Genomic DNA, 24,181 nt, shown 5'->3' with positions numbered 1-24,181 from the left:
ACAATGGGAAGATGCCATCAGCTCACATCCCAGGCAGCAGACCAAGAATTTAATGCTACAACTTACTTTATAAGCTTCTTGACCAATCACACAAAGCAAAAGCACATTGACAGTAGTTCTATCCAACCACCATAAGCACAGGTACCTTTGGTTAAAACAATGCTTGCTTATTTCAAATACAATACCTGCTTGTAAGCCTTAAATCACAATGCATGGAGCTCCATTATTAAGCTTTAACCTTCCTAATATCTTGCTAGATAAACTTTCTGCAGCTTAGAGAGCTCTTCAGACAAACGTTAATACACAGGCCACTGTTCGATTTGCCCTTGTTTAAATAATTTTTCTGCTGACCTATCTCATGGCTGCTGCTTTAGCTCTACTCACAGTTCTGCTGTATCTGAGGCCTGCCTTTTGCAGTGTTCCCCAAAACCCTCTGATTTTCCCTCTAATTTTGTGGATTCCCACATGTCTGGCCAGGGCACTTCTCCTGGCAGAATTCTGGGAAGAGCAAGCAGCTGTACCCCAAGGAGTGATTGACAAACTCCATCATCCACTGCAGCTGAGATGCTGGCCCGTGCTGCTAGCTGTAATGGTTGGTCCTTCACCTTTTGAATGGACTGTGAAAAAGGGCAATAAAAAATACAAAAAAAACCCCAAAACCCCAAAACCCCAACAAACAACAAACAAACAAAAAAAAAAAAAAACCACCCAAAAAACCCCAACAATTTTTTAAAAATGCAACAAAAATAAGAAAAAGTGCAATAAAAAGTACAACAAAAAAATTGGATTTTTGAATATGATAAGGTCCTTCACCTTTTGAATGGACTGTGAAAAAGGGCAATAAAAATACAACAAAGAAAAAAACAACAAAAATTTTTAAAAGTGCAACAAAAATAAGAAAAAGTGAAATAAAAAGTACAACAAAAAATTGTTTCCCCCCACAAAAAAGAAGCTTTTCTCTGTCTCACACCTCAAAGCTGCTGTTTTGCAACTCTGCCGTGTTTGCTGTGCCATCCTTCCTCTTTTCTGAGAGGCTCCTCAGAGGCTCGTTCTGAAAATCTGGCAAGACAACAACTGATCTCACCAGGGCTGCACAGTTTGTCTCTCTCTCCTTCTGTGTTATTGTAGATAATTAGGCAAAACTAAAAACAATGAAGTTGCGTGGTATTGACAAGGGATCTTTGAAGGTTTTTTTCTCCACCTGGCCTTTCTTTTCTCCAACTGAACATCATTTTGAGTACAAACAGGCTCGAAACACTCCTCATCACATGTGAAGGATTATTTTAAATATTCCTGCAACAGCAGGTCTCTGCAATCCCAAGAGGAATCCTGCAATGCTTTTTCTCACCCAGCCCTGGTGGAGTGGAGTACAAGCAAGTGAGCAGCAGCTCCCTGGGGTGGGGAAACACCCAAGAAGAAATTGAGAGGCCACAAGCACAACTATGGACACATGTATGGACACACAGGTGTCCCTTGCTCCAGCCAGCCTTGGGAGAAGGAGGGCAGCTGAGCAGTTGAGACTTGGCCACTGTGTCACGATGATCTGTCCTAGTGAATGGATGTCAGGATGGTTCGTAGGGGTGATCTCAGGGTGCAAAAACCAACACGGTACAAGGGGGTTTGCAGTGATAGTCAAAACAAATGCAACTTTATTGAATGTCCACAGTAAAATGTGATAGAGGGATTAAGGGAGAGAAAAAGATAGAGAGAGAAAAGAGAGAGAGAGAGAGAGAAAGAGGGGGATATAGCTACCAAATGTAGAGATGAAGTCCTTTGGTCCAGTCCAGTCAAGGATCCAACTGTTATGCTGGGGAGATCTCAAAATCTCTAGCTAACTCAGAGGTTTTTATTACGATAACTCTATTGAAAATTATGAGGGAGGCGGAACAGATACAATAGGGAATAGATGTAACAGGTATTCCATGTTCTCAGCAGTAAGCAAGAGCCATTGTTTTCGTGGTCCAGTGGTCACACCTGCAGGCAAACATTTGGTCAGCTTGTCTTCCCCACACACCTCCACGGGCTGGGGGTTTCAGTCCCAGTCCTTGGAAGGAGCAGAGGGGCCTTTTCACATGGGGGTTTCATGTCTCAGTCCTTGATGGAGAGGCTCCTTACATCTCAGTCTGTCTGTCATGGTGGTTGTAAAACAGGTGAGGGTCTTCTGTGGGAGACCACCCAAAACTCAGGAGAAGTCCAGCCAGGCCGACAGGTGGGACAGCTTCCAAAGCTGCTATTGTTGCAAAAAGGGCACAGTCTCCCCTTCTTAGCATACAGCAAACAACACCTGTGAAAACAATAACTTAGCACTGTGCTGTCAGGTCTCAGGGCCTTTGGTGTGTGACTTTCTCCTTCAGAGCCAGATATTCTAGACAGGGTGGGGTCTTCTCTTCAGTGGTGCCCCAATGACAATCGTGAGGCGCATGAGGGAAAATTCGGACAGACTCTCACACACTGCTCGCCACGGTGTCTCTGCTGGGGGCAGTGACACTGCTGTCCCTCCATGGGCCCTGGGGGTGCAGGACAGAGCTGGCAGTGTGAGCCAAGCAGGGCTGCAGCTCCAGTTTTCAATGCAGGCTCTTGAGGTGTTACCAGCACACAAGGGGTTTGCAGGCAGCAAACAAACACGTCCAGTCTTATGTAACCGGTCCTGAGGGGGGCTGCCAAGCAAGCACAGCTTAAAATCAATCAGGCAACAGCATGAAATGCTCCTTGGCTGAGTGCTTCCACTTGCTCCTGCTCAGCATCCAGGCTGGGACAGACATGGGCCTGTGGGAAGGGTGAGGGAGCTGCTCTGACACAGCCTCCCATGCTTGGCCAGGGCTGTCCCAACTCCAGGGACCCTCAGCTTTCAGCTCAACTTTACCCAGCACTGGGGACAAGTCTGCAGCTCTGACAAACTGCTGTGACTGTGGTTACAGAAGCTGCTGCTTCTCTGAGGCCCTGCATTTCTTGCTGGGAGCTACAGCTCTCAGTGTCCCAGTGAAAACCATCTCCCTGCCTGGAGGGGTTGGTGCACTCTGCTCAGGGGCCAGATTCCCTCCTGGTGTAATGCCTTTACCTCCAGTGTCCATGGGCAGCATCTCAGCTGGGCCTGAAGCTCCTCTGAAGCCTTTCCATATCAAGCCTGTGCTGTCACTGAGGTGATTTTTATTCTCCCTTTGTAGGAAATACAAAGCTCTGAAGAAATCATCTGCCCTAAAAGAAGAGAGATTCTGTTTAGGTATAAGGAAGAAATTTTTGATGGTGAAAGTGTTGAACCACTGGAACAGGTTGCTCAGAGAGGTGATAAATGCCCTATCCATGAAAACTTTAGAGGTCAGGTTGGATGGGGCTCTGAGCAACCTGGTCTGGTGGAAGATGTCTCTGCTTACTGCAGGGGGTTGGATTAGATGGCTTTTATGGGTCCCTTCAGAGACCAGCTATTCTGTGATTCTATGATTCCTGGAAATTCTAACTTCAGCCAAGAGCTGGAAATGCTGAAACATGCAGTTAAAAACTCATTTACTTCCCTTGGTGAAGTTTGCTTTGAGACTGAAATGCCAGAGGACCAGCTGGGATAGGCTGGAGATGAACCCAATAGTCTTCCCCAATGACTGCATTTGGAGCAAAATTATGCTCAAGGGTCCTTGTGGAGCAAAGTGCCGACCCCCAAGTCCAAGGGAATTAGAGGATTTCATGATCCTTCAATGGGGGAATTATTGCATCCTACCAAGACAGGAGTGTTAGGAGTGATTTTAGGAGAATACTCCAGATGATGCTTGAGACACTTGGAAAATCTGTGTTTGAAAAAGCCAAGGCACAACGTTGTCTAGCAGAAAAGCAGGGGTGGGAGGAGAAAGGCCAAGACACACACTCCATCACAGCACCTCAGCAGTTTTAAATTTGCTTTGCAGTGAACATTTTCCTTGAAGGTTCAGATTTCAGGGATCAAAGACAACAATCCCCTCAGGATTTTTCCAAGGTGCTTGAATATTTTCTCATCCCACCTGTTTAACTGGCCCTAAAAATGAGACATTAGGGTTTCAGTGCAGAGAATTATTCCAGTGAAACTCCTTAACTTCATCCACAAAAATATGAAGCAGTGATAATGATGAGAGAAGATGTGTTCAGACAGAGAAGAAAGATGGACCAAACATAAACCCTTACTAAACCACCTGAAATCACAGCTTCTGCAGCCTGCACCCAAGTCTTCTGGCATATGAAAAACTGAGATTATAGGCACACTTCTGTTTCTGTTAAGTGTAGATCCAACTGTTCATGTTTTATACTTTTGAAAAAGTAGAGTTAGGACAGTAAAACCCATAGGATCCTTAGGGTTTTACCTAACGAATTTCAGTCTAATCACATCAGCCGTGCCAATTCACCCCAGCTGAAGCTGGTTTACACAAAATGCAAACATCTCCTTCCTTGCCTTCTCTGTAGGCATGTTGTAGCTGGAAATTCCAGTGGTTGGAGGTGGCAAAGCTTTGACTGACCACCTCTGAGGTCAGTCCAGAACTGTGCTGGACATGGCAATTCAGGTCCAGTAGCTCTGCCTTGTCCACTATTTCAGGAGCCTGGACTGATTTCTGCATTTTATACGCTCAGCATCATTTGCTGTAGGTTTTCCTCTTGGTGATCAGTAGACAATTCCCCAGTGGAACCCTGCTCTGTATTTCCCTGGAGAAAATGAAATTTTTGGACTGAAAAGAGGAGGGAAAAGCCACTTTTTCAATATTCTTATCATTCATTAATTATGAACTGCAGTGACTATTGTAAATCCCAAGTCTTAGATTCTCTCTGCCTCCCTTGTAAGTGTTACACAGAAATGTAAGAAAGAGGAGGTTTCCTGCCCCAGTGATTCCAGTAATTTGTAGAACAGGTAGATTGCAAGAGGTGAGTAAAGCTGGCAGACTAATTGCTTGCAGGTAAGAGGCATTTAAACTGGAGGCAAGTTATTGTGAGAGAGAGATTCTGTACTAATCAAGCAAAGAAAAATTTCCAAGACACTCATAAAAACTGGTGTAACATGGTGATATTTTGTCAGTAGAGGAAGAAAAATATTGGCAATGATCTAGCACCAAAAATACAGATATTTGGATTTCAGAAGTATTGGGTTATTCATTCAAAGTATCTTTAATTGGATAGCCTGCTGTGGAATGTGGAAAGAGCTGTGAAATATGGAGAGGTTCTTAATCAGAAGTTGTGATATTTCTTCCAAAAATATGCCCCAAAACAAAACACACCCTTAAACACTGCAGTTCTCTATAAATGAAAAAATGAGGACTTGCAACACCTAAACACTGTGGAGAAAAGTTAAATTTTCATTTTGGAAGCTGCCAAAGCTCCCAGTGAGAACAAAACACCTGCTGAAAAGAAAGAAAGGGAGAACAAAACCACAAACCCCCCCCAAAACCTCAAAGAATTTCTGCTGAAAAGCAATTTTAATGGAAAAATTCAGGGCCAGATGGTGCCTGTAAAAATCAGCCTTGACTAAAGAAGAGTGTGGAAAGGAAAGGAAAGGAAAGGAAAGGAAAGGAAAGGAAAGGAAAGGAAAGGAAAGGAAAGGAAAGGAAAGGAAAGGAAAGGAAAGGAAAGGAAAGGAAAGGAAAGGAAAGGAAAGGAAAGGAAAGGAAAGGAAAGGAAAGGAAAGGAAAGGAAAGGAAAGGAAAGGAAAGGAAAGGAAAGGAAAGGAAAGGAAAGGAAAGGAAAGGAAAGGAAAGGAAAGGAACCCCCCAAAATGCCAAAGAAGTTCATCTGGAAGAGGTGGCTGTTGAACATGTACACATTTTGGATATCCCTACAATAAGATGATGAATGTCTGCTACCTCTGGCATTTTGGGATGCCACAGGAGCTTAAGAATTTGGGTCACACTGAAGGATTGTCTCCAAATGTGGCCAGGAAGGCAGGCAGAAAGCTAGAGGGCTTGAAAGGGGAGGACAGGGGGAATGCTAAATCAGTTTTTTTCCTGCCCACATAATACAGCATTTCTGCCATAACAGATTTGTGAGTATTTCTGGTAGGTTTGGGTATAAAAGGAATAGGATACAGGGTGTGCCAATTTGGAAGAAACCACTAGCATGTTATTAAATATTTAACCTTCCAAATTTAATTCATTAAATCCACTGGGAGCCGTTTCCAGATTGTGCTCTGGGAGAGGTTCCAGGTGAGCACTGATTTCAGCCCTGCTTGCTTACCCTCCCTCTGGGGCAGAAGGGACAACATGGAGTGATGAAGGGTTTGAGCTCTTTTCCAGCTCTCCCTTTTTAGGATGAGTGGCTCTGTTTCCCAACTGGTTGTAAAACCAAGTCTCTGCTCTGATTTACACCAGCTGAAGGCCTGGCCTCCAGTTCAGAGGAAATGGGCTGCCAGTTTAATTATTTCATCCCTGCTATGGTATTCATAATCTGGGAGTAAATTTTACGATGCTAAGTAACAGCAACACTGAAGATTTTGTCACATGCATGACAATTAATGTATGGTGCATGGTATTCCTGCTCCCCCTGCGCTCCCTTTTAAATGATGCCCCTTGTGATTTGAATTTCAAAGAGTATTTCTCCCAGTATTTCTTGTTATTGATGGTGACTGCTCTCAGGAGCAGCTCAGTGCTGCTTTGTTGGCTCATCAGTTTTGATTCCATGCCCAGATGCTAAGGACAGAAGCATGCAATTAATTTGGAAGCACAACCCTTGACTGATTTCAATTGGGAGATTTTTCTTGAACACCAGAGCTCTGACATGTCCCTGATCACCTTTAGTATTGTCTCTACATGGAAAATGTCTCCCTTTTCCACTACAGATCTCTTTCCTGAGAAGGCACCTCAAAATTCTGCTATATATGCAAATATATATTGTAATATACAAAGAGACCAGGAGAGAATTACAGGCTATAGGTGATCCCTTCATTGTGGGGAAAAAAAAATCTGAATTTTTGGGACTGATGAGTAAGGTGAAAAGGAAAAGGAGTTTGGGATCCAGACCTCTTCCCATGAAAGACAAGAGACAAAAAGCTGCCCTTTTTCCAAGATCATGCTTTAAAAAAAAAAAATTATTTCCCTGGAATGATAAGGGTCTTTGAAACTCCAGACTTGCTGAGGAACTTCCCTGTACTCATCCCAACCCATGCCCTGGTGCTCTGAGCCTGGAAGTTCTGGCTAGGTTAGGACAAGAGGAGCATGCCTGCCTCAAGACATCTCCACAGTCAGAGCAGGATTCCACCTTGGCAGCTAAGGCACTAGGAGCACAAACTCCTAGGCTTTCTGCATCACACAGGAACACAGGACACGCAGGGAACCTCCAGAGTACCTCCAGGGTATTTGTTAGGACATCTGCTTTGGGAAAATCCTGTCCTCTCTCTTAAGAAGTTGCTCCATGTGAACAAAACCCCACTCATCATATGTTAAAGACAGGTAAGCACAGGGAAATTAATAAGAGAAATAAATTTATGTTCCTCTCTGCAATTCAATCAGTTAATTCAATGAGCATTCCTGGCAGCCAGGTATTTTTCAGCCAGATGGATTCATTCTTTTAGTGGATCTAGTGCAATGTTGTGGGGCCACTGAAGAGTGTTCAAGCCTTTTCTCCTCAGCTACACTCCTTACAAGCCATGATGTCCTATTCTTCTGGCCTGTCTCCTCTCCTTTGCCCTTCCACATGTTTTCATATCAGGATCTTTCTCCTCCCCACCTGGGAAATCTCACTGGTTCTCATGGAGCTGTCTGGAACTTTCCTCAGCTTCTCGCTCTTGTTCTCTCTCAGGTTCAGGACCCTCCCTTGCTGTGCCCAGTGGTTTTCCATGGTCTGTCCAGGTAGACAATGCTGAGGCCAGGCCCTAAAACTGCCTCCATGCCTTAACAGGGCTGGAGGCTCTTGTCAGGCATCCTGAGGAGCAGTGGCAATGTGTCCTTACCCGGGGAGATGCAGCAGGAGACTGGAAGTGGGAATCTGATTTCCCCAGAATTTCTGTTCTTCCAATCCTTCCCTCCTGGGATCCCTGATCCCATTCCCAAACACAAATCCCAAATCCCAATCTTGATCCTGGATCCCAATTCCTGGATCTCAATCCCAGTTCCAGTACTGGACTCAATCTTGTTGACGATGGTGTGGGGGCACTTCAGTAACACCAAAATTCCCTAAATTCCTGATTCCCAGGGATCCAATGCCTCCCTCCTTGGATCCCTGATCCCAGATCCCAATTCCCAATTCCCAAATCCCAGATCCCAAATCCCAAATCCCAACCCCACTGGTACCAAACTCAATCTCATTGAGGATAGTGTGGGGGCACTTCAGGAACGCCAAAATTCCCCAAATTCCTCATTCCCAGGGATCAAACCCCTCCCTCCCTGGATCCCTAATCCTATTCCCGATCCCTGATCCCAAATCCCAAATCCCTTTGCCCACCCCTGTGGCTACCAGATTCGATCCCATTGAGGATGGTGTGGGGGCACTTCAGGAATGGCAAAATTCCCGATTTCCCCAAAATCCCTGTTCTCCCAGCCCCTCCCTCCATGGATCCCTGATCTCAAATCCCAAATCCCTTGCATACCAGACTCCTCTTTATTTTCACAGCCTGTTAGTGCAGAAAGAAAAAGGAATTTTCTTTTGGTTTTGCCAACATCAAAGCATTTTTCTAGTGTTACAGGACAGGCACTGTCTAGTTTGAATTTGAAGGGTGATGGAGAATTTGGAACCCATCAAGTCCTTTGTGCACAGCTGCTGTTGAGGCTTCTGAGCTGTGGGGCTTCACCCACACTGTGTAGGCTGCAGGCAGCCAGAAAGAGCTGGCATTCTCCTGAAATCATAGTTGCCAAGGTGGGAATCACACACAGAAGACAGCTCAGCATCCTCCTGCTTCCAGCTGCTGCCCCAGGGTGTAGCATCTCCCACAGACGCCTTGTGCTGAGTCCCTTGGCACTGCCTGGATCATCCAGGCCTTCTCCACATGCCAAGTAATTTCTTTAAGGGGGTGAACCAACTCACTGTGATGATCTGAAGTCCATTTAATTTAACTTTACCCATCAGCAATTAATTTAACCCATCAGCATGCCCAGATATAAATTCAGGTCTGAGATCCCCTACAGGACAGGATGCCTCCAACTCCTGCTTCTACTGTCCTGGCTACAGAAAGCATCAGATTTTTGGGGACTGTCTCTTACTATGTTTATACACAGGTTCCTACACACTGGGTGCCTGAGCAATCCATAATGGGTCAAATTTCATGGAACTCAGCTCCAAAAAAGTGTCTGATTTCAACAAAGCAGTCATGGCTGACAAGGCATTAAAGGTGAGATGCTAGATAACTCAGGAGATCCTTAATTGTGGCACTCGCATTCTCTGAACATGATTCCTTCACCCAGGATTCTTCTCCTGGGAAGCTGAAAGGCAGCGAGAGGCCTCAGAAAAAAATAAAAGCAATTCTTATCTCATTTGCTTCTCCTGTGTTGTGCCACTTTGGAATGTGTTTGGAGATTGTTTACCCACAGGCGATTGTTTCATTGGATTCTGCTGTGATTCTCATTGGCCAACTGGGGCCAAGCTGTGTTGGGACTCTGGAAAGAGTCACGAGTTTTCATTATTATCTTTTTAGCATTCTGTAGGTATCCTTTCTGTATTCTTTAGTATGGTTTAGTATAGTATAATATAATATAATATAATATAATAGCCTTCTGATAAGATGGAGTCCTCCTTGTCATTCTCTCCCCTCATCGGGGTTGCCTGAATTTACAATACTTAATAACTTAAATATCTTTATAAACTCAGATATTTGGTTGATATTTGACTCAGTTCGACGTCTGCAGCACCTAAATATCTCACCAGTGGCTGGTTCCTTCCTTTATAAAAAAGTCACAAGGTGGCCTTGGCATGTTTTCTGTCTGACAGATGGCCACATCCCAATTAGCACTAAGCTGTGCCTTTCCTCTCTACCTCCAAAGGCCAGTGCAAGGCAGCACAGAAATGACACAGCTCCCTCTCCCTTGGAAGTGCCCATTCTGGTCAGAGAGCCACCTTTTGGACAGGAAAGCATTGCTGCCAGAACTTGCTGTAAGGCTTCCTGGAAGAGTCCCAAAAGGTTCAAGCAGGAGGGCTGTATGCAGAGAGGCAAGGCACAGATGGCAAAAGAAAAGCAGTGCAGGTTTTTTTTTTCTGAGCCTCTGAGTCCCCCAGCTCCTGGACAAACGAGAAACTGGGCTGCTTTGGCTGAATTCAAGCAACTTGTCTAAGGCAGAGGAGATACAGACAACTCTTCCTAGAGACTGGAATATATAAAAGGTTAGTGCTGTCCCACTTTTCCTAACAGGTCCCTCCAAATTAATTTAGCACCAGATGCAAAGACCTCCTTCATCCTCCTGGCAGATGATATCTAGCAGCCACTTCTGGTTTAATTAGGCAGACAGTGATTGTGTTGAGATTTTTCCTCTGTTGCAAGTAAGTATGCATATCCAGTTTATAAAGAAGAGTTCAAAGCAATAAAATATTTGATCTTGAGCTAAGCTACATCATTCACTCAGCCAAAAAATTGTATCTTTTGCTTGTCGATTTGCTGTGAATACAGAATAAGAAAAAAACGTGCTCAGCTTGGCTTAATCCAAACTCTGATTTTTATTCTGGTTTCAGAACTACCAGCAAACAAATCAACATGAACCTCAGCACCCACACAGCCCAGCCGCTCCAGCTAACCAATTTTTCTTTCTCAGAAAGTTAAAAGCACTCCTGGCTATGCCTTTGGGGTTGGATCCAATTACATGGATTGGATTCTTTTTGCCTTTGGCAAGAAGAAATTACAGATTTTGGGCTACTTCCTGATTGCTCTGTTCCTTCACTCTGAATTATAATCAAGCTACATATGGTTGAGACCATACCAATAATTCTGGTGCCAGGATTTTTGACTGACAGCATGAGACAAAAACCCTGCACATCTCTGAGCACAGGGTCCACAGTTGTGCCCTCTGACTGATGAGCAGTTCTTTGGGTATTGTGGACCTAAAGGTCATTATTTTTATTCTGTAAATTCCAGCTCTCAGCCCTTCTCCAAAACCTTCACCTTTCCATCCTCTCCATCTCCTTCTGCTAGCTGTGTACCACAGGAAGATTTAGCAGAAGGAGTGCAGTGAAAGATTTAAGCCGGGTTCCTCTGCTAGAAAAAGGAAGTTTCTCTGTGGTGATCCCGAAAATCTGGGCTCCAGTCTCGTACTGAGGACAGGCAGGAGGAGCAGCACCTGGTGTGTCCTCTCTCCTTCCCTCTCCGGTGATAGGTGGTGCTGCTGCTCTTCCTACAGACCACCAACACACTTGCAAGGCTCTGCCTTTCCTCTTTCTCACTCCTGGTGTCCTGAGCATGCATCCTGTCATCCCAGATCCTGCCTTTGGGCAGCCGAGGATCACAGTGAAACATGACTCTCCCATTTTGGCACATCAGTGGGTGCAGCAGTTAATGGTTCTCTGAAATCCTGGAATGGTGGCCTCCACAGAGCTGTTCCTGCAGCACTGGGTGTGTGGCTCCCACACCAGGGCTCTCTGCTGCTCTCACTCTGGGCTGGTTCCCACCTGGTTTGGCCCTGGGGCTTTCAGAGCAGCTCTGTCTCCAAGGACTCTGCCAGGCTGTGGTGCAGGGCACCCAGGGCACCAAAGATCAGGACTGTGTGCTGTTCCTTAGGGTGCTGCCACTGCAGGCAGTGGCCAATTGTTGAGTCAGCACTAGCCCTGTAACAGCCCTGCTCAGGGTGAAATGATTTCCCTGAAGCTATAGTGATATATGCCTGCAAAGTCTCCTCCCTTCTCTGCCTTCTACAAACCTCCATTTCGTAAGAAAAGCTGTTTGTACATCTCTGGTCATTTCTGCTTCCAGGTGGCATTTCCTTTTTGACATCCTGCCTTGATGGCTCCCAAACCCCTAGCTCCTCACAGGCAGAAACTGAAGGACCATGGAGGCTCACAAGCCATCATGAGCTGCCCTGCTCCAACAGCCATCAGACCCAGGGAGGTGAACTTTCTTCCTCCCCACCTTTGCCCCTTTCAGATATCTCTTTTTGTTCTCTCTGTGCTTCTGCCTGCACAGCAGCTTTCCTGCATCTCCATCAGCTGTGGAGGAAAACACCTTTAGAAACAAAAATAAAGAGTTAATTACCACTGCTAGACACATGAACCCCCCAAGTTCTTGCCATGAGAAGCTGTGAAATGTGCTGGCACAATGCATTGAGGATGCATTGCACAACCTGGTGTTGAGGAGCACTCTCAGTGATGCTGCTGCACCTGAAGAGAAACCACCAAAACCACAAACAAGCCTGCTGCAGTTCACCTGCCCCACCACAAGCCACTTTCTGTTGCTATTTGAAGAATTTTCTCCAAAAATCTGCAGGGTACCAGTGAGCTGCAAATATCAAAATCAAATCAGGCACAGTCATCAGCTTTCCAGCAAAAGGAGCAGGACAATTTATGGCAAATGTAGTACCATAATTAAAACTAGTTAATTATGAGTTAATTAGTGTATTGGTAAATTCTTTGATGGTTTTGGGCAAGAGAAGAGGTTAACTAAAAGAAAGGGAGAAGTGTGCTCTGGTCTGTAGCAATGTTTGCAACCCCTGTCATTGCTGGATTGTGATTGCTCCTCTACTTAGATTTTCTTGGTTCTGCTGAAAAATTCAAGTAAACCAAATGAGACCAGATTTCCTCATGGACACAAAGTGCCATGGTATACCCAGACTGAAAGAAGAATGTGCCTAGTTTGATTCAGGGAGAATGGCAAACTCAAAGGAACAGTGTTAGAGGAAATTATTACTTCCCTGATGTCACTGAGTCTCACTTTGATAACATTATGGAAAAAATCCCATATTTTGGGGTTTTGGCCAGAAGGAAACAAACTGCCTGGAAGCAAGAAAATTTGATTTGATGATCCAGAAATCCCTTCCCCAGTCCATTCTGCATAAATGAAATTTTTTTCTTTAAAAAAAAATCCCAACAAATCTTTTTGGATTTCCCCCTATTTCACAAATACATTTGGTCACTGAAAAATCAATTTCAGCAGGAATTCACCATCCATCCAAAGCAGCTGGTACCTCCAATCAGTAGCAGTGATGACTGATGAATTTGCACTGTAGGAGCTGAAATACCTTTGGCTGCAAGCCAACCCCCCTTAAAGTTGTGTCCCTGTACAAATAGGATGGAAAGGCCTAAACGTGTTACTCGATAAAGGCATAATGATGGTGATTTAGATACTTCTATTCACAAGAAATTAAAGGTGAAAAACACTCTGGAGAATCAGGGTGATCATAATTTGGGGCTATTTCTTTCTGCTGATTATGTATGAATTGTCTCCCAGTGCCTATTATATTAAAGAAGAAACTGTTTTCTCTAAGATACAAAACCTCTCTGCACTCCAGATCAACTCAGGAATGAACAAAGGACCAGATATTTAGAAGGAGTGAAAAATCTTCTGTGAATACCACTAGGATATGCTAAACACAAAGTGAGTTTGGAACACCAATAAAATTTTGTTGAAGAGCAGAAAGCAGGGCTGGAGAAAAACCCTAAGATGGGATCAAGTGAGTTAACTTGTGTTTTGAATCTTGAACATTCTCCTTCAGCAAAGATTTGGCATGCCTGCTTTGGGGACTATGAATAACAAATGATAAATAAGCTGTGAGAAGCAGAAGCCATATCCCTGAGAGATGGAGGCACCAAAAATGCACCAGGCTTTCCATCCTGGTGTCTCTGTCCCTGTGGAGGCAAAGGGAAGCAGTGATCTAAACGGAGCATGTGATTTCCCAGCAGCGTTTTGAGCCGCGGATGTTGAAGCATCTAGAAAGAAGTGGTGACAGAGAAGCTTTTAGGCAAATGACTTGGCTAGCAGGCCTGCTGGGGATGGAAAGAGGAGTGGATGAGGGATGAGCATGGCTTACCCCTGTCGCACAGGATTGTTAGGAGAGCGGGGAACACCCCTCGATGCAGCCCAGTGCGCTCGGCATTGCGCTGTAAAAATAAACCACAAACATTTAAAGTTCTCCAGAGCTGCTGGAGCTTCCCCACGGTCCTGGGGAGCTGTGCCGGGGTGCTGGCAGTGCCTGGTGGCTGGGGCAGCAGTGCCGGTGTCCCTGGGCTGCAGGGCAAAGCGTGGGGCAGCCGGGCTGGGGTGATAGGAGCGGTGCCCGCCAGGGCTCGCTGAGCCCGGGTGTGCGGGGAACAGAGGAGAATGGATGGGAAACAGGCCTGGAGAGGAGGAGGAGAGGGAGCACAGGGGGGTCGGAGAGGGGAGGGCTTTGCCGTACTCACCCGGGGCGGGGGTTACACTCCGAGGGACGGGAGGCTGTTCCTGCTGCGCTGCAGAAGGAAAGTTGGCCGCGCTGCCGCGCAGGGCTCCTTCTCCTCCTGCCTCTCTCCCTCCGCCTGCCTCTCTCTCCCTCTCCCTCCCTCCCTCCTCCTTTTCCTCCTCCTCCTGCCGAGCGCACAGTGCCGCCGAGGCGGTGCAGGCGGCGCAGCCCCTTCTCGGCGGGCGCTGTGCATCCCCCGGGCCCGGTGCCCGCCGCCGCCCCCGCCGCGGGGATGCTGCCGGGCGGAGCGCCGGGGCGCTGAGCCGCCCCTCCGGGAGCACCGCGCCGCGGTCACCTTGCAGCGAGGTGAGTGACCCCCAGCCCAGCCCACCCTGTCCCATCCTATCCCATCCCATCCCATCCCCTCCGGGCAGCGATGCGCCAAACGCCAGCTCCGCCGCATCCCCCGGAGCATCCATCCCCGGAGCATCCATCCCCCGGAGCGCGGAGCGGAGGCGGGGGCACCGCGGCTCCCGCAGCCTACGGGGCAGCGCAGGGAAACGCGGGGGCTGAGCGGGGCCGCCCGCAGAGTGCTTCCCCAGTGCCCTGCGGAAAGCCCAAATTACCGTGCCCGGTCTTGCCCGGCGAGGTCTGGGGGGAGAAGAGGCTTTTCCAGTGCGCGGCGAGATTGGGAACATTGGAAGGGAAAGTGCGCGCGGGTTCCTCCTTTTCCCTTCCCTCCTCTTCCCCGAGAGGAATCCCATCTAGCGCACTGTGGCAGCTTTTCCTGCCAGCTCCCGTCCTCCCTGGCAGCCCAGGGAAGGGGGAGAGGGGTTGTGCAGGGGTCTGCGGGGGCAGGCAGATCTCCGGGGATGCCGAGCTCCTGGCGGCCGCATCTGCCCGCTCCCCTCGCTATCCTGCTCCGGAGAGGCGCCGGACTGAATTTCTTTTCCTTCCCATGGTCTAGTTAGAGAGCAGTGAGAGCTAAGTTGGGGAAAGGGATGGCTGAGGCACGGAGGCAGCAGTGGTCTCTGCCACCGGTGGCAGTGGGGTGACATTGGGGGCGTTCCCCGTACCTGCCCTGTTCTTCTGGATGGAGTACCCGGGTACCACTAAAGCATCCCACAGCGGGGTCAGTTCTGTAGGAAGAGGCTGGCAGTGCACTGAGACCTTTCTGGAACTGACATTCCAGGAGTACAGTCCTTCCTGGAGCAGGATGGGCAGCGCTCCCCAGCCAGGAGTGTGCTGCAGGGGGAGAGGTGCAAGGGTCTGTGTGGGACTGGCCGTGGTGGTGGGGTATAACCAACCCCACCCCGGACAGAACAGGGAGCAGGAGTGGCAGGAGTTGCTCCGGAGAGCAATCTGTTGAACTGTGCCTTTAAAATCACTGGAGGGAAACTGTAGCCTCTGATAGAATAAGAAAAAAAAAAAAAATCTAAACTGTGCAGATAGATTAAATATTCAAATTACAGTTAATTAGATATTAATCTGGTGTAAACAGGGCATTATCAACAATTAAAAGATGCTTTGATGGTCTTAAACTCAAGATGATGCATTAGCTGGCAGATTGAGGGGGATATTTGGGTATTCTAAAAAGCACTCAGGACAGAGAGTACACTTTCCTACATTCATGTATTTACATGACTTAGTTTTAATTATAGTTAATTAACTGTCATCTTTAAAGTAGCTGCAAGTTGATGGTCTGTATTAATTTCAAATTACCTCGCTCCTAAGACAATGACTGATTTTACTGGACAAGGTGACATTTTATTGGCAGTTTTGGTAACTACAAATCATGCCAGGGTGTGTGTAGGATAAACTCATTTGTAGGAATTAAATGAAGTCTCCTCTCATTAGCTGGGCAGGCAGATGTCTCACATCACTGGTGCCACACACTCTGGAATAAATCTCCCACACAGAGGAGGGCTCTTCCTTATACAAATGCAGATGTAATGCAGCATTGGTGTACACAGGCACCACCACAACACATTTCACTTGAGGGAAGGATGCTCTCAGGGTTTAAAATGCTTTTTCTTCTGAGAACAGTATTAGAGAAAATGTGCAATGTGTTTGGATAAGGCTTTTTTTTTTGTCTTTTTTTTCTCTCTACAGCAAATTTGTATCTGCAGACAGCTGTAAAATGCTTCCAGTAGAGTTATTTAATACTGTCCATGTGGCTGTTAAGATTGCAGATTACATGTGTGGTTATTAAGAGCCCAAATTTTGTTGTCTTCACTTTGGAGACTCGAATTTTCACAGGTTTTGGTTTGTACTGTGAAATTGGAAAAAAAAAAAAAGGAAAATAACTGCAGAGGTGCGCACAGGAGAAAAATACTCAGCGTGCTCATTGGCTTTGCTTTGACAAACATGAAGAGTGGCTGTGTGTAAGTGTCTGAATACACATCCTCCAGCTATCATGTCAGATGTTTCTGAGTGCCCTTTCTCTGGCAAAAAAAGCTGGAAACTACTTTGAATAATAGGGTCACAGCAAAATGTTCCTCTTTGGATGTAGATGCCTGTGACCCTGAGGTTCACGTGGAACTGCTCTAACCTGTAGCACCTGAGAATCAAAAGATTTTGTGATTTCAATTTTGGTGCTGTAAAATCAGAAGAGTGACAAACTGGTTGTTTTCACTGCACAAGCAAAGACTGCATTTTGAAGCAGTGGTGCAGAGCATGAGTGCTGTGAGTCCATGCATGCCTTTAGCATGTTTTATACCTGGCATCCCTATGGATGGGTATTTGTATCTGTGTCCCTATAAAACCTACATTTGCAAAGTTCCCTCATTTATCAATAACTCTCCAAATCCGTGATGCATTTCTGTCCTTACACTTTGAGGCTGCACAGCGGCACGAGAAGAATGAACTGACTGTTCACACCCAGCTGGCTAATTCTGGCTGAATTTTTATGGGGTTTGTGTGATTTGATTGACTGCTCAGATACCTTAAAAATCCCCAGGCAAAACAAAGAACTCTAAAACGGTATTTGCTAAAGGACAGGATCATAAAATGGTTTGGGTTGCAAGGGATATTAAGGTTATGTAGTTCCAAACCCCCTGCCATGGACAGGGATACATTCCACTAGCTCAGGTTGCTCAGGGCCCATCTAACCAGAAAACTTCCAGGGATGGGGCATAATTAAACAGTTCAGCTACTGGAGAAAGGACCTAGGAATGGCACCCAGCCTGGTGTCAGGTGCTGCAGGGCAGCTGTGCTCAGTGTGCTGCTTCAGGACATCTCCCACAGCAGCTGTCCCTTTACATACACTGTAAATCCCTTACAGTGATTTATCCAGTCCTCTCCCAGTGGGTGATGTCCCCATGTCACCCACCCACCTTCCAGCTCCTGTCCTGGTGCTCTGTGTGACAGAACAATCTCCCCTCTTCCAGCTGCACGTGGCTCACAGGATCATGGAGGCAAGGTTGTGGTGTGGATATGCTGCCAGCCCAAACCTGTGCCTCCCATACACAAGTCCCTGAGGTCCTATATCCCTTCTCCTCTCAGAGAACAAGGAGAACAGGACTTTGTGTTCAGACAATGCCCTGACTCTAATGGGCGCCAGCATTACTCATTTCCATTTTTGTTTCTGCAGGGAGGGGTGAGTGTAGGGTTAATAAAGGTCTGTAAAGGTCAAACTATGCCCCACTGATGCTGCTGCTTCATTTTCCCCTGCCTGCCCTCTCTGCCTGCAGCTACCACTCTCACCATGGCTAAATCATTTACTCTGTAAGGCTTTTGTCCCATGGTACAGTCCTGGCTCTGCAATTTTTCTGTCTTATGGAGCACAGCTGATTTTATGGCCCCAGAAGCATCTGTTTACTCTAATCATCCTTGCCCAGATGAACTGACTCCAGTAATTTTGCAGTGTTTTTCTAGCAAAGTGACTTACAGCCCTGGGGTGCTTTGCTTGGGGCAGGAGGGACAGAAACTTGCATTTTTCACCAAGTCTGCACCAGCACACTGTCCTCCTGTTGTGTCAGCACTTTATTTCCCATCTGTGCTTCAGGAATACCTCAAGCCCAGCCTGGATCACAGCACTGGGGGTTCACATGCAGAGAGAGTGTGGGGCAGTGTCTTACCCTGCTTTGCTCCCTGCCTGAAGGGTGGGAAAGCAAGCAGAGGCAGATTAGCAGGGTGTGTGCAAGAACTGGGCTCTGGGGGCTTGGCTGCCCATCAAGAATGAGGCTGGAGAGAGTTGGCAGGGCCAGTCCTGCATCCACATTGGGTGCTCCTGTCTGTGTCACAAGTTAAACAGGGATTTTAGGTCCAAGGGAGGAACAGGATTCAGCCAACAGGCAGACCAAGAGGGCCAGGGGATGCTGTGATGTTGGTATTCATGGGAGAGACTCCCAAATTCTCTTTTGGAAGGTCTTAAAGTAAGAATTGCTCCTCATGGCTCAATCTCTCCAGTTTGAAATGGGGAGTTGGAACAGGATGCATCTGCTCTGCAGTACTGGGGAACCTCTTGAAAACACAGCAGGAAGAAGACAGCCAGACTTTCTGACTACTTTCACTCTGCAGAGTAATTGCCAGAAGTGGTGCAGGTGTCAAGGTGTTTTTACACCAGTGCCTTCCACAACAGCCAGGGTTATTTACACCAGAGCAAGATGCTCTTAGTCAGGCCACTTATTTATTACCTGGAAAGTGCAGTGAATGAAAAAAGTTGTGAGTTCAGACTGAACCCCACTAAGAATTATGGCTGAAAAATTTGAGTTTTGAAGGAGAATTACTGGAAAAGTCTGAATGTGTCTTTTTTTTTTTTTTTTTTTTTTTTTTTTTTTTTTTTAATTGGAGGCAACTTGAAGCATAACGAATTAAAAGCCAGCTTGTTCAATTAAAAATAAACAAATGAAACACTGCATTTCATTTTAGCTCAGGCAAAATACTTCCATCTGCTCAAAAGGAAATACTTTGTTGCAGGAATAACATTATTATATATTAGGTCAACGCAAAGTAATTCCTCCTTTCTTCCCCACTCCATTCTTTAGTTCAGATACTGAATTAAGCAATCAATTATTCAGGCAGATATGCAGATGGTAATTGTTTTAACATATATCTCTGCACAGGCAATCAAGAGACCTGGATTTTATTTCCAGCTCTGTCTTGACATGACCTTGGGCATTTCACCATTCTCCAGGTTCCTGGTTTTCAGGAGGACAGATCACATCTCACAGCAGATTTGCTGCATATTGGTAATACTAAAATAGCATGGAGGTCTTTTTAATTCCACTGTTAGCAATGAAACATTTAGCTATCACTAATGCATGCATTCCTAATTTTCCCAGTGTGAGTAAGTTGCACTGCCTTACAAAACTCCCTGTAGTTTACTTAGTAGAGTAAAAGGAATTCCAGCTGCTGAAATACAGCATTCCCTTGAAACAAAATCTACTTTAATAAGCCCAGCTGAACCAAAGAAGGAAAATACAGGTGGGAAAGGGATTTTTGCCCTTCATTTTGTTAAATATTTCACTTTGTAATCAGCACTCCAGATCCATACATTGCCTGTGATTTCTCTCATTCATAAGGTCTGTATTTGTTGTTGCAGTTTCTAAATGTCTGGAATGCCTAGAACCATGCTGAAGCTTATTGCACTGTGCTGTAGAAACCCCCTTTTACCTGAGAGCTCATTGCCAGGGAATCTGCAGCTTATGTGGGGCTTGACTGCTCTTCAAGAGAGATTTCTCCCCTCTCCTTCCTCTGCACTGGCAGAGGAGGGGAAACCAGCTTCAAACACAGGGGCATTTTGTTCAGTCTGAATTTTTGATAGTCCTGGGGCTGAATCACATTCTGCTGGTGGCACAGAGGGTCACTGTTGCCACTTCTTGCCATTCTGGTGATGTAGCATCATGGAGGGATTTGGGAGCAGTACTTTTGGGGAGCATGGGAGACAGGTGGGAATCTGTAAGGATCAGAGGGATTAAAATCATGGGATGATCAAGTGGAAGGAATCTCAGGAGGTCTGTAGCTCTATTTCCTGCTCAGAGAGGTCAGCTCTGGGATCACACCACAATCCTCAGAGCTTCATTCAGTTGGGTCTTCAAAACCTGCAAGGATGGAGACTGAAAATCCTCATTGGGCAGCTTTTTCCCAATGTGCCTGACTGCCTTCATGGGGAAAAGGTCTCTGCTGATATCCAGCAGCCCCGTGCAGGAGCACACGAGTTTTTGATGCTTTTTTCCTGGCTGATGACCTGCCAGATCTGCAGGGAATGGCAGAGGGTACAGCCTCAGGCTTTGACAGCAGATGGGGACTCTGCCTTCAGCCTCACTTGCCTTCATCTTCCAGTTTTCTTGCCAACAAATCAGTCTGCAGGGATGGTGGTGCTTGGTCTGTGAGGATGAATGTCCTTCTGGTCTGCTCTGAGGAGGTGCCTGGAGCTGCTCAGCCACAGCTCAATGTTCCAACTCTATGGCTTGCTCAGAATTCAGGGGTTTGCATTCAGAGTCTCCCAACTGCTTATTCACACAGGACACTGGGTGCCTGGCAAGGGTCTCCAGAAGGCTGAAGAGCCCTCAAGCTGTGCAAAGTCCCATGGAGAGAGGAGGAAAACAGCATCCTGCCAGGTGCCAAGAGAGCAAAGGAGTTTTGGGATGGTGGGCAGTAACAGAGCTGGCTTCTGCTCAAACCTGGGGCACAGCATTTAGCTGTTCTCTCCCTGCCCTCCCTACACCTGGCATTTCTCAGTCTCACACCCTGTGCTTAATTAGTTTGTCAGGCACTGTCATCATAGCAGGAGGCTGCAGAACACCCAGCAGAGCGTGGCTCTCAGTGCAGCTCCTCATTGTAGCTGGGCTCTGCTGTAACACCACTGATAGCTTAATAAAGCACAGCATTGCAGGCTAGAGATCTTGGCACTGCTCGCAGCTTCTTATTAAAATAAGAAAGGAGGAGGGGGGAAATCCAAGAAATTGGAAAAAGTGAAGGTTAAAGTAATTAATGGACTCACTTTTTATAGTAGACTGGGGTAAAAATGTCTAACCCCCAAGGTAAACATTAGATTGAAGGTTGATATATTGATTATGTATCTATCTGTTAATAACTTGAACTTGGCTTTTCCTTTTGGTTCCAGTCTCAAGTATGAAAATGCAGAATTATTTCTGGTTGGCCTCAGTGCCATTGAATGATTTGTGGGACAATTAAAACCATGCTAAAACAGAAGAAACCTGAATCCAACCAATTAAAATTAACTCTGCATCTTGGAGCAGACTGAAAACCTGTCTTATTTCAAGAGCTCTGATGAATTTCATTTTCCTGTCAGCATAATTCTGAAACCTCACTGTGGTCATAGGTGATGAGAGCTTTTTTCTGCTTTGAATGTTGGCTTCCTGCAGAGAAGGCACCCTCCAGTTTCCTCAGGTGGTCTGTCAGAGGTCACCTGCTCTGGCACTGCCATCCAGGGATTCTGGGCTACAGGGGCCTGGAAACTGGGGCAATCTTAATTTTGGGACAGGCATGTGAGCTTGCCCCAGGCCATGTCCAGGAAAGCCCCTGGTGAAAGTGGAGTGGCTGGATCCATGTCCAGGGGTCCCTGCAGGCAGGACAAAGGCTCTGAGCCACTGCAGAGGCACAGGTGCATTTTCCCCTAAGCATCACTCTAAGTGACCATGTGCCACTCTCTGTCTCACCCCCATCTCAACCTGGGGGATCCCATTTCAGGAGAAATACTAATATAATTATTGATTTCTCTTTTTTCCCCTCCTCTTAATGTATTATCCTGAAAAGGCCCCAGTCCCATCTGCCTCTTCCCATTAGGCAATACTCTTGCAGGGCCAAGAATGTTGGGTCAGGCTCTGGTAGGGCAGGCAGCCAGCTGCAGATTAAAAAGCACCTGGGGTTAAAGCATTTACCCTGATTGCATGCTGCCATCCACATCTCCCTGCAGACCTTCCCTGAGGCACACTGCCTGCCCTGCTATGTGGGACTCCAGGGACGATGTCCTGAGCAATGGACTATCCCTGTTATCAAAGGAGCTCTGTGAGGGAAGGATGGTCCCTGTCTTATCCTCACCTCCTTTTGGATGTTTTTACCACTTTTTGCCCATTACCAAGGGGAAAGTGTCACTCAGAATATGCAATATTTGTTTACAAGACTGGTTGAAATGCACAGAAGGTAAGGACCTGCCACATAGATGTTTAGATCCATGGTAGGGCTGAGAAACAAAGCAGCTCCAAGGCATGCAATAAAACTGCCCTGAAATGGCATTTTCCTGAGTGCTGCTCAAGCCGGACTTTGCTGAAATGAGGTGATCACAGGCAGCTGCTAGGCCTGACCCAAGTTTTCCAGCCACTGATGCAGTGACAAAGTGTTGACCTCTTCATACATCTCTCTAGGAGATGATTTATCTGATTTGTGAGTCTTCCTCCAATTTCTGCCACATCTGTGGCATATTCCTCCTGACCACTTCACTTTGCTTGTCAGGTGGCAGGGATAAGAGTGTTTGCAAGACGGTTTGCAGTTTTTGGGTGAAATCCTTTCAGCTTCAGTAGAATTTATGACTGATGTTACACATTAGGGGGCCTCTTACATTTTCCAAGCGAGCTTGGGAGAAACTGAGCAAAGTCTGAGAATTTATTCTTTAATTGATGAGTGTTTCTCATATTCTGCCCATGGGGATGTACTTTCATACATTTTCTTTGGGAGGAGGAAGTGGAATGTTTGTGGTCAGGCAGCTGGAGGCCCAGCAGGATGATCCTGCTACCGGCATTGCCCATGGAACTTCCATGGGATCCCACCATGGTGGATTTTCTCTTCTGTAGCTTTCCTGCTGGTTCATTTATGAGAAGCACTGAAATACTTGACGACACAATAAAAATGGGGCTTCTGCATGTTAAACCAAGTGCTGTGAATGTGAACATGTCAGCACTCTGGGTCAAGCTCTTGTGCATGTTAAACAAGTTTCTTGCTTAATTGGTGGTGTTAGAACAGCTCTTAGCAGTGGTTTGAATACCTCTTGCATCCAAAAGAGAGACTGAAGTTGTTTGGAGTCTGGAGTTAAGAGGAAATAATACTGGGCTTTTGCTAGACATTGCTCTGTTAGAGGTTGTCTGACATTAAAGGGAAATAGAAAGCATTGAGTAAAAAATTAGGTATGTTTATGTGTTTGTGTACTTCATTCTTGGTTTCCTCCAGACAGCACAATGGGGACAGGTAATCCTGCATTAATAACTTGGTCTTAGAGGATCTAATATGAAGAACTTTGAATCCAGTAGTATGTCTTTAATTTTTATGCTCATGCCCAGAAACAAACTCCTGAATTTACAGTTCCTGTGGCCAATACATTAGTATTTCAAAAGGCATTTGCCTTTGACTACACCTGAGAAAAATGAGCAGCCTGGTGAGAAAGTGTTTGGGCTGGAAAAAAATGGATTTTCAAAGGATAGTAAAGCCCTTGCCAAGGGCAAAGGGTGGCTGCAGATACTGGCAGGTGAACACAGCACCTGCCCATCTTTTGCAGTTGCAGGTTTCTGAGAACTGAAAATGATTCTTTTGGGAGATATTTTTTGTTGTTGTTTTGATCTTTTTTGGATTTTTTTCCCCATCTCTTATACAAAGTGTTTAGAGGAAATGGATGTTGTTTCCAGGATGACAGCTATGTACCTGTGGGAGGCTGGAGCAGGTGCCACAACCATTCTTTGATGGGGTCCATCACCACCAAGACATTTCACCTCATCTGCTTCCTTGCATCCCATGGATGGGGGGGGGGGGGGTGTTCTTTGCCTCCTTGAGTGGAGCTGTATTTGGAGAACTAAATCAGGGTGTGCACATATATGGGGCTCTGTTTTCTCTTGAGACTGTATGGAAGACAAGCTGACTTGAGTTCTTCAATTCATTGCCTTTGACCTCATTGTTGTCATCTTGTTGCAGGGGTTCCATACTGTTGTCTCCTATCACAAAAGTTTAATTTCTTCTTGTTTCTCGTGGTCATCTCCTCAGAGCACTGACTCTTTCTTCTTCACAAA

General features: G+C 46.2%; 2 protein-coding genes across 2 annotated transcripts in view; one reads left to right on the top strand and one right to left on the bottom strand.

Moving 5' to 3' along the window:
- Nucleotides 1-1,638: 1,638 nt before the first annotated feature.
- On the bottom strand, nt 1,639-22,926 carry LOC131080868 (uncharacterized). Its single transcript, XM_058019476.1, has 6 exons — nt 22,921-22,926; nt 15,299-15,467; nt 14,245-14,577; nt 13,875-13,944; nt 3,059-3,195; nt 1,639-2,284 (listed from the first exon to the last, which is right to left on the bottom strand). The coding sequence occupies exons 1-6, from the start codon at nt 22,924-22,926 to the stop codon at nt 2,112-2,114; spliced, it is 888 nt and encodes a 295-aa protein (XP_057875459.1). The 3' UTR covers nt 1,639-2,111.
- SYNDIG1 (synapse differentiation inducing 1) overlaps nt 14,499-24,181 on the top strand; it is a 52,817-nt gene continuing 43,134 nt past the window's right edge. The window contains exon 1 of the mRNA XM_058020490.1: nt 14,499-14,588. The gene's annotated coding sequence lies outside the window, so the exon portion shown is untranslated. The remainder of the gene's footprint in view (nt 14,589-24,181) is intronic.

The sequence above is a fragment of the Melospiza georgiana genome, chromosome 3, assembly GCF_028018845.1.
Source record: "Melospiza georgiana isolate bMelGeo1 chromosome 3, bMelGeo1.pri, whole genome shotgun sequence".
Taxonomy (NCBI): domain Eukaryota; kingdom Metazoa; phylum Chordata; class Aves; order Passeriformes; family Passerellidae; genus Melospiza; species Melospiza georgiana.
This window is presented reverse-complemented; position numbering and strand designations above follow the sequence as displayed.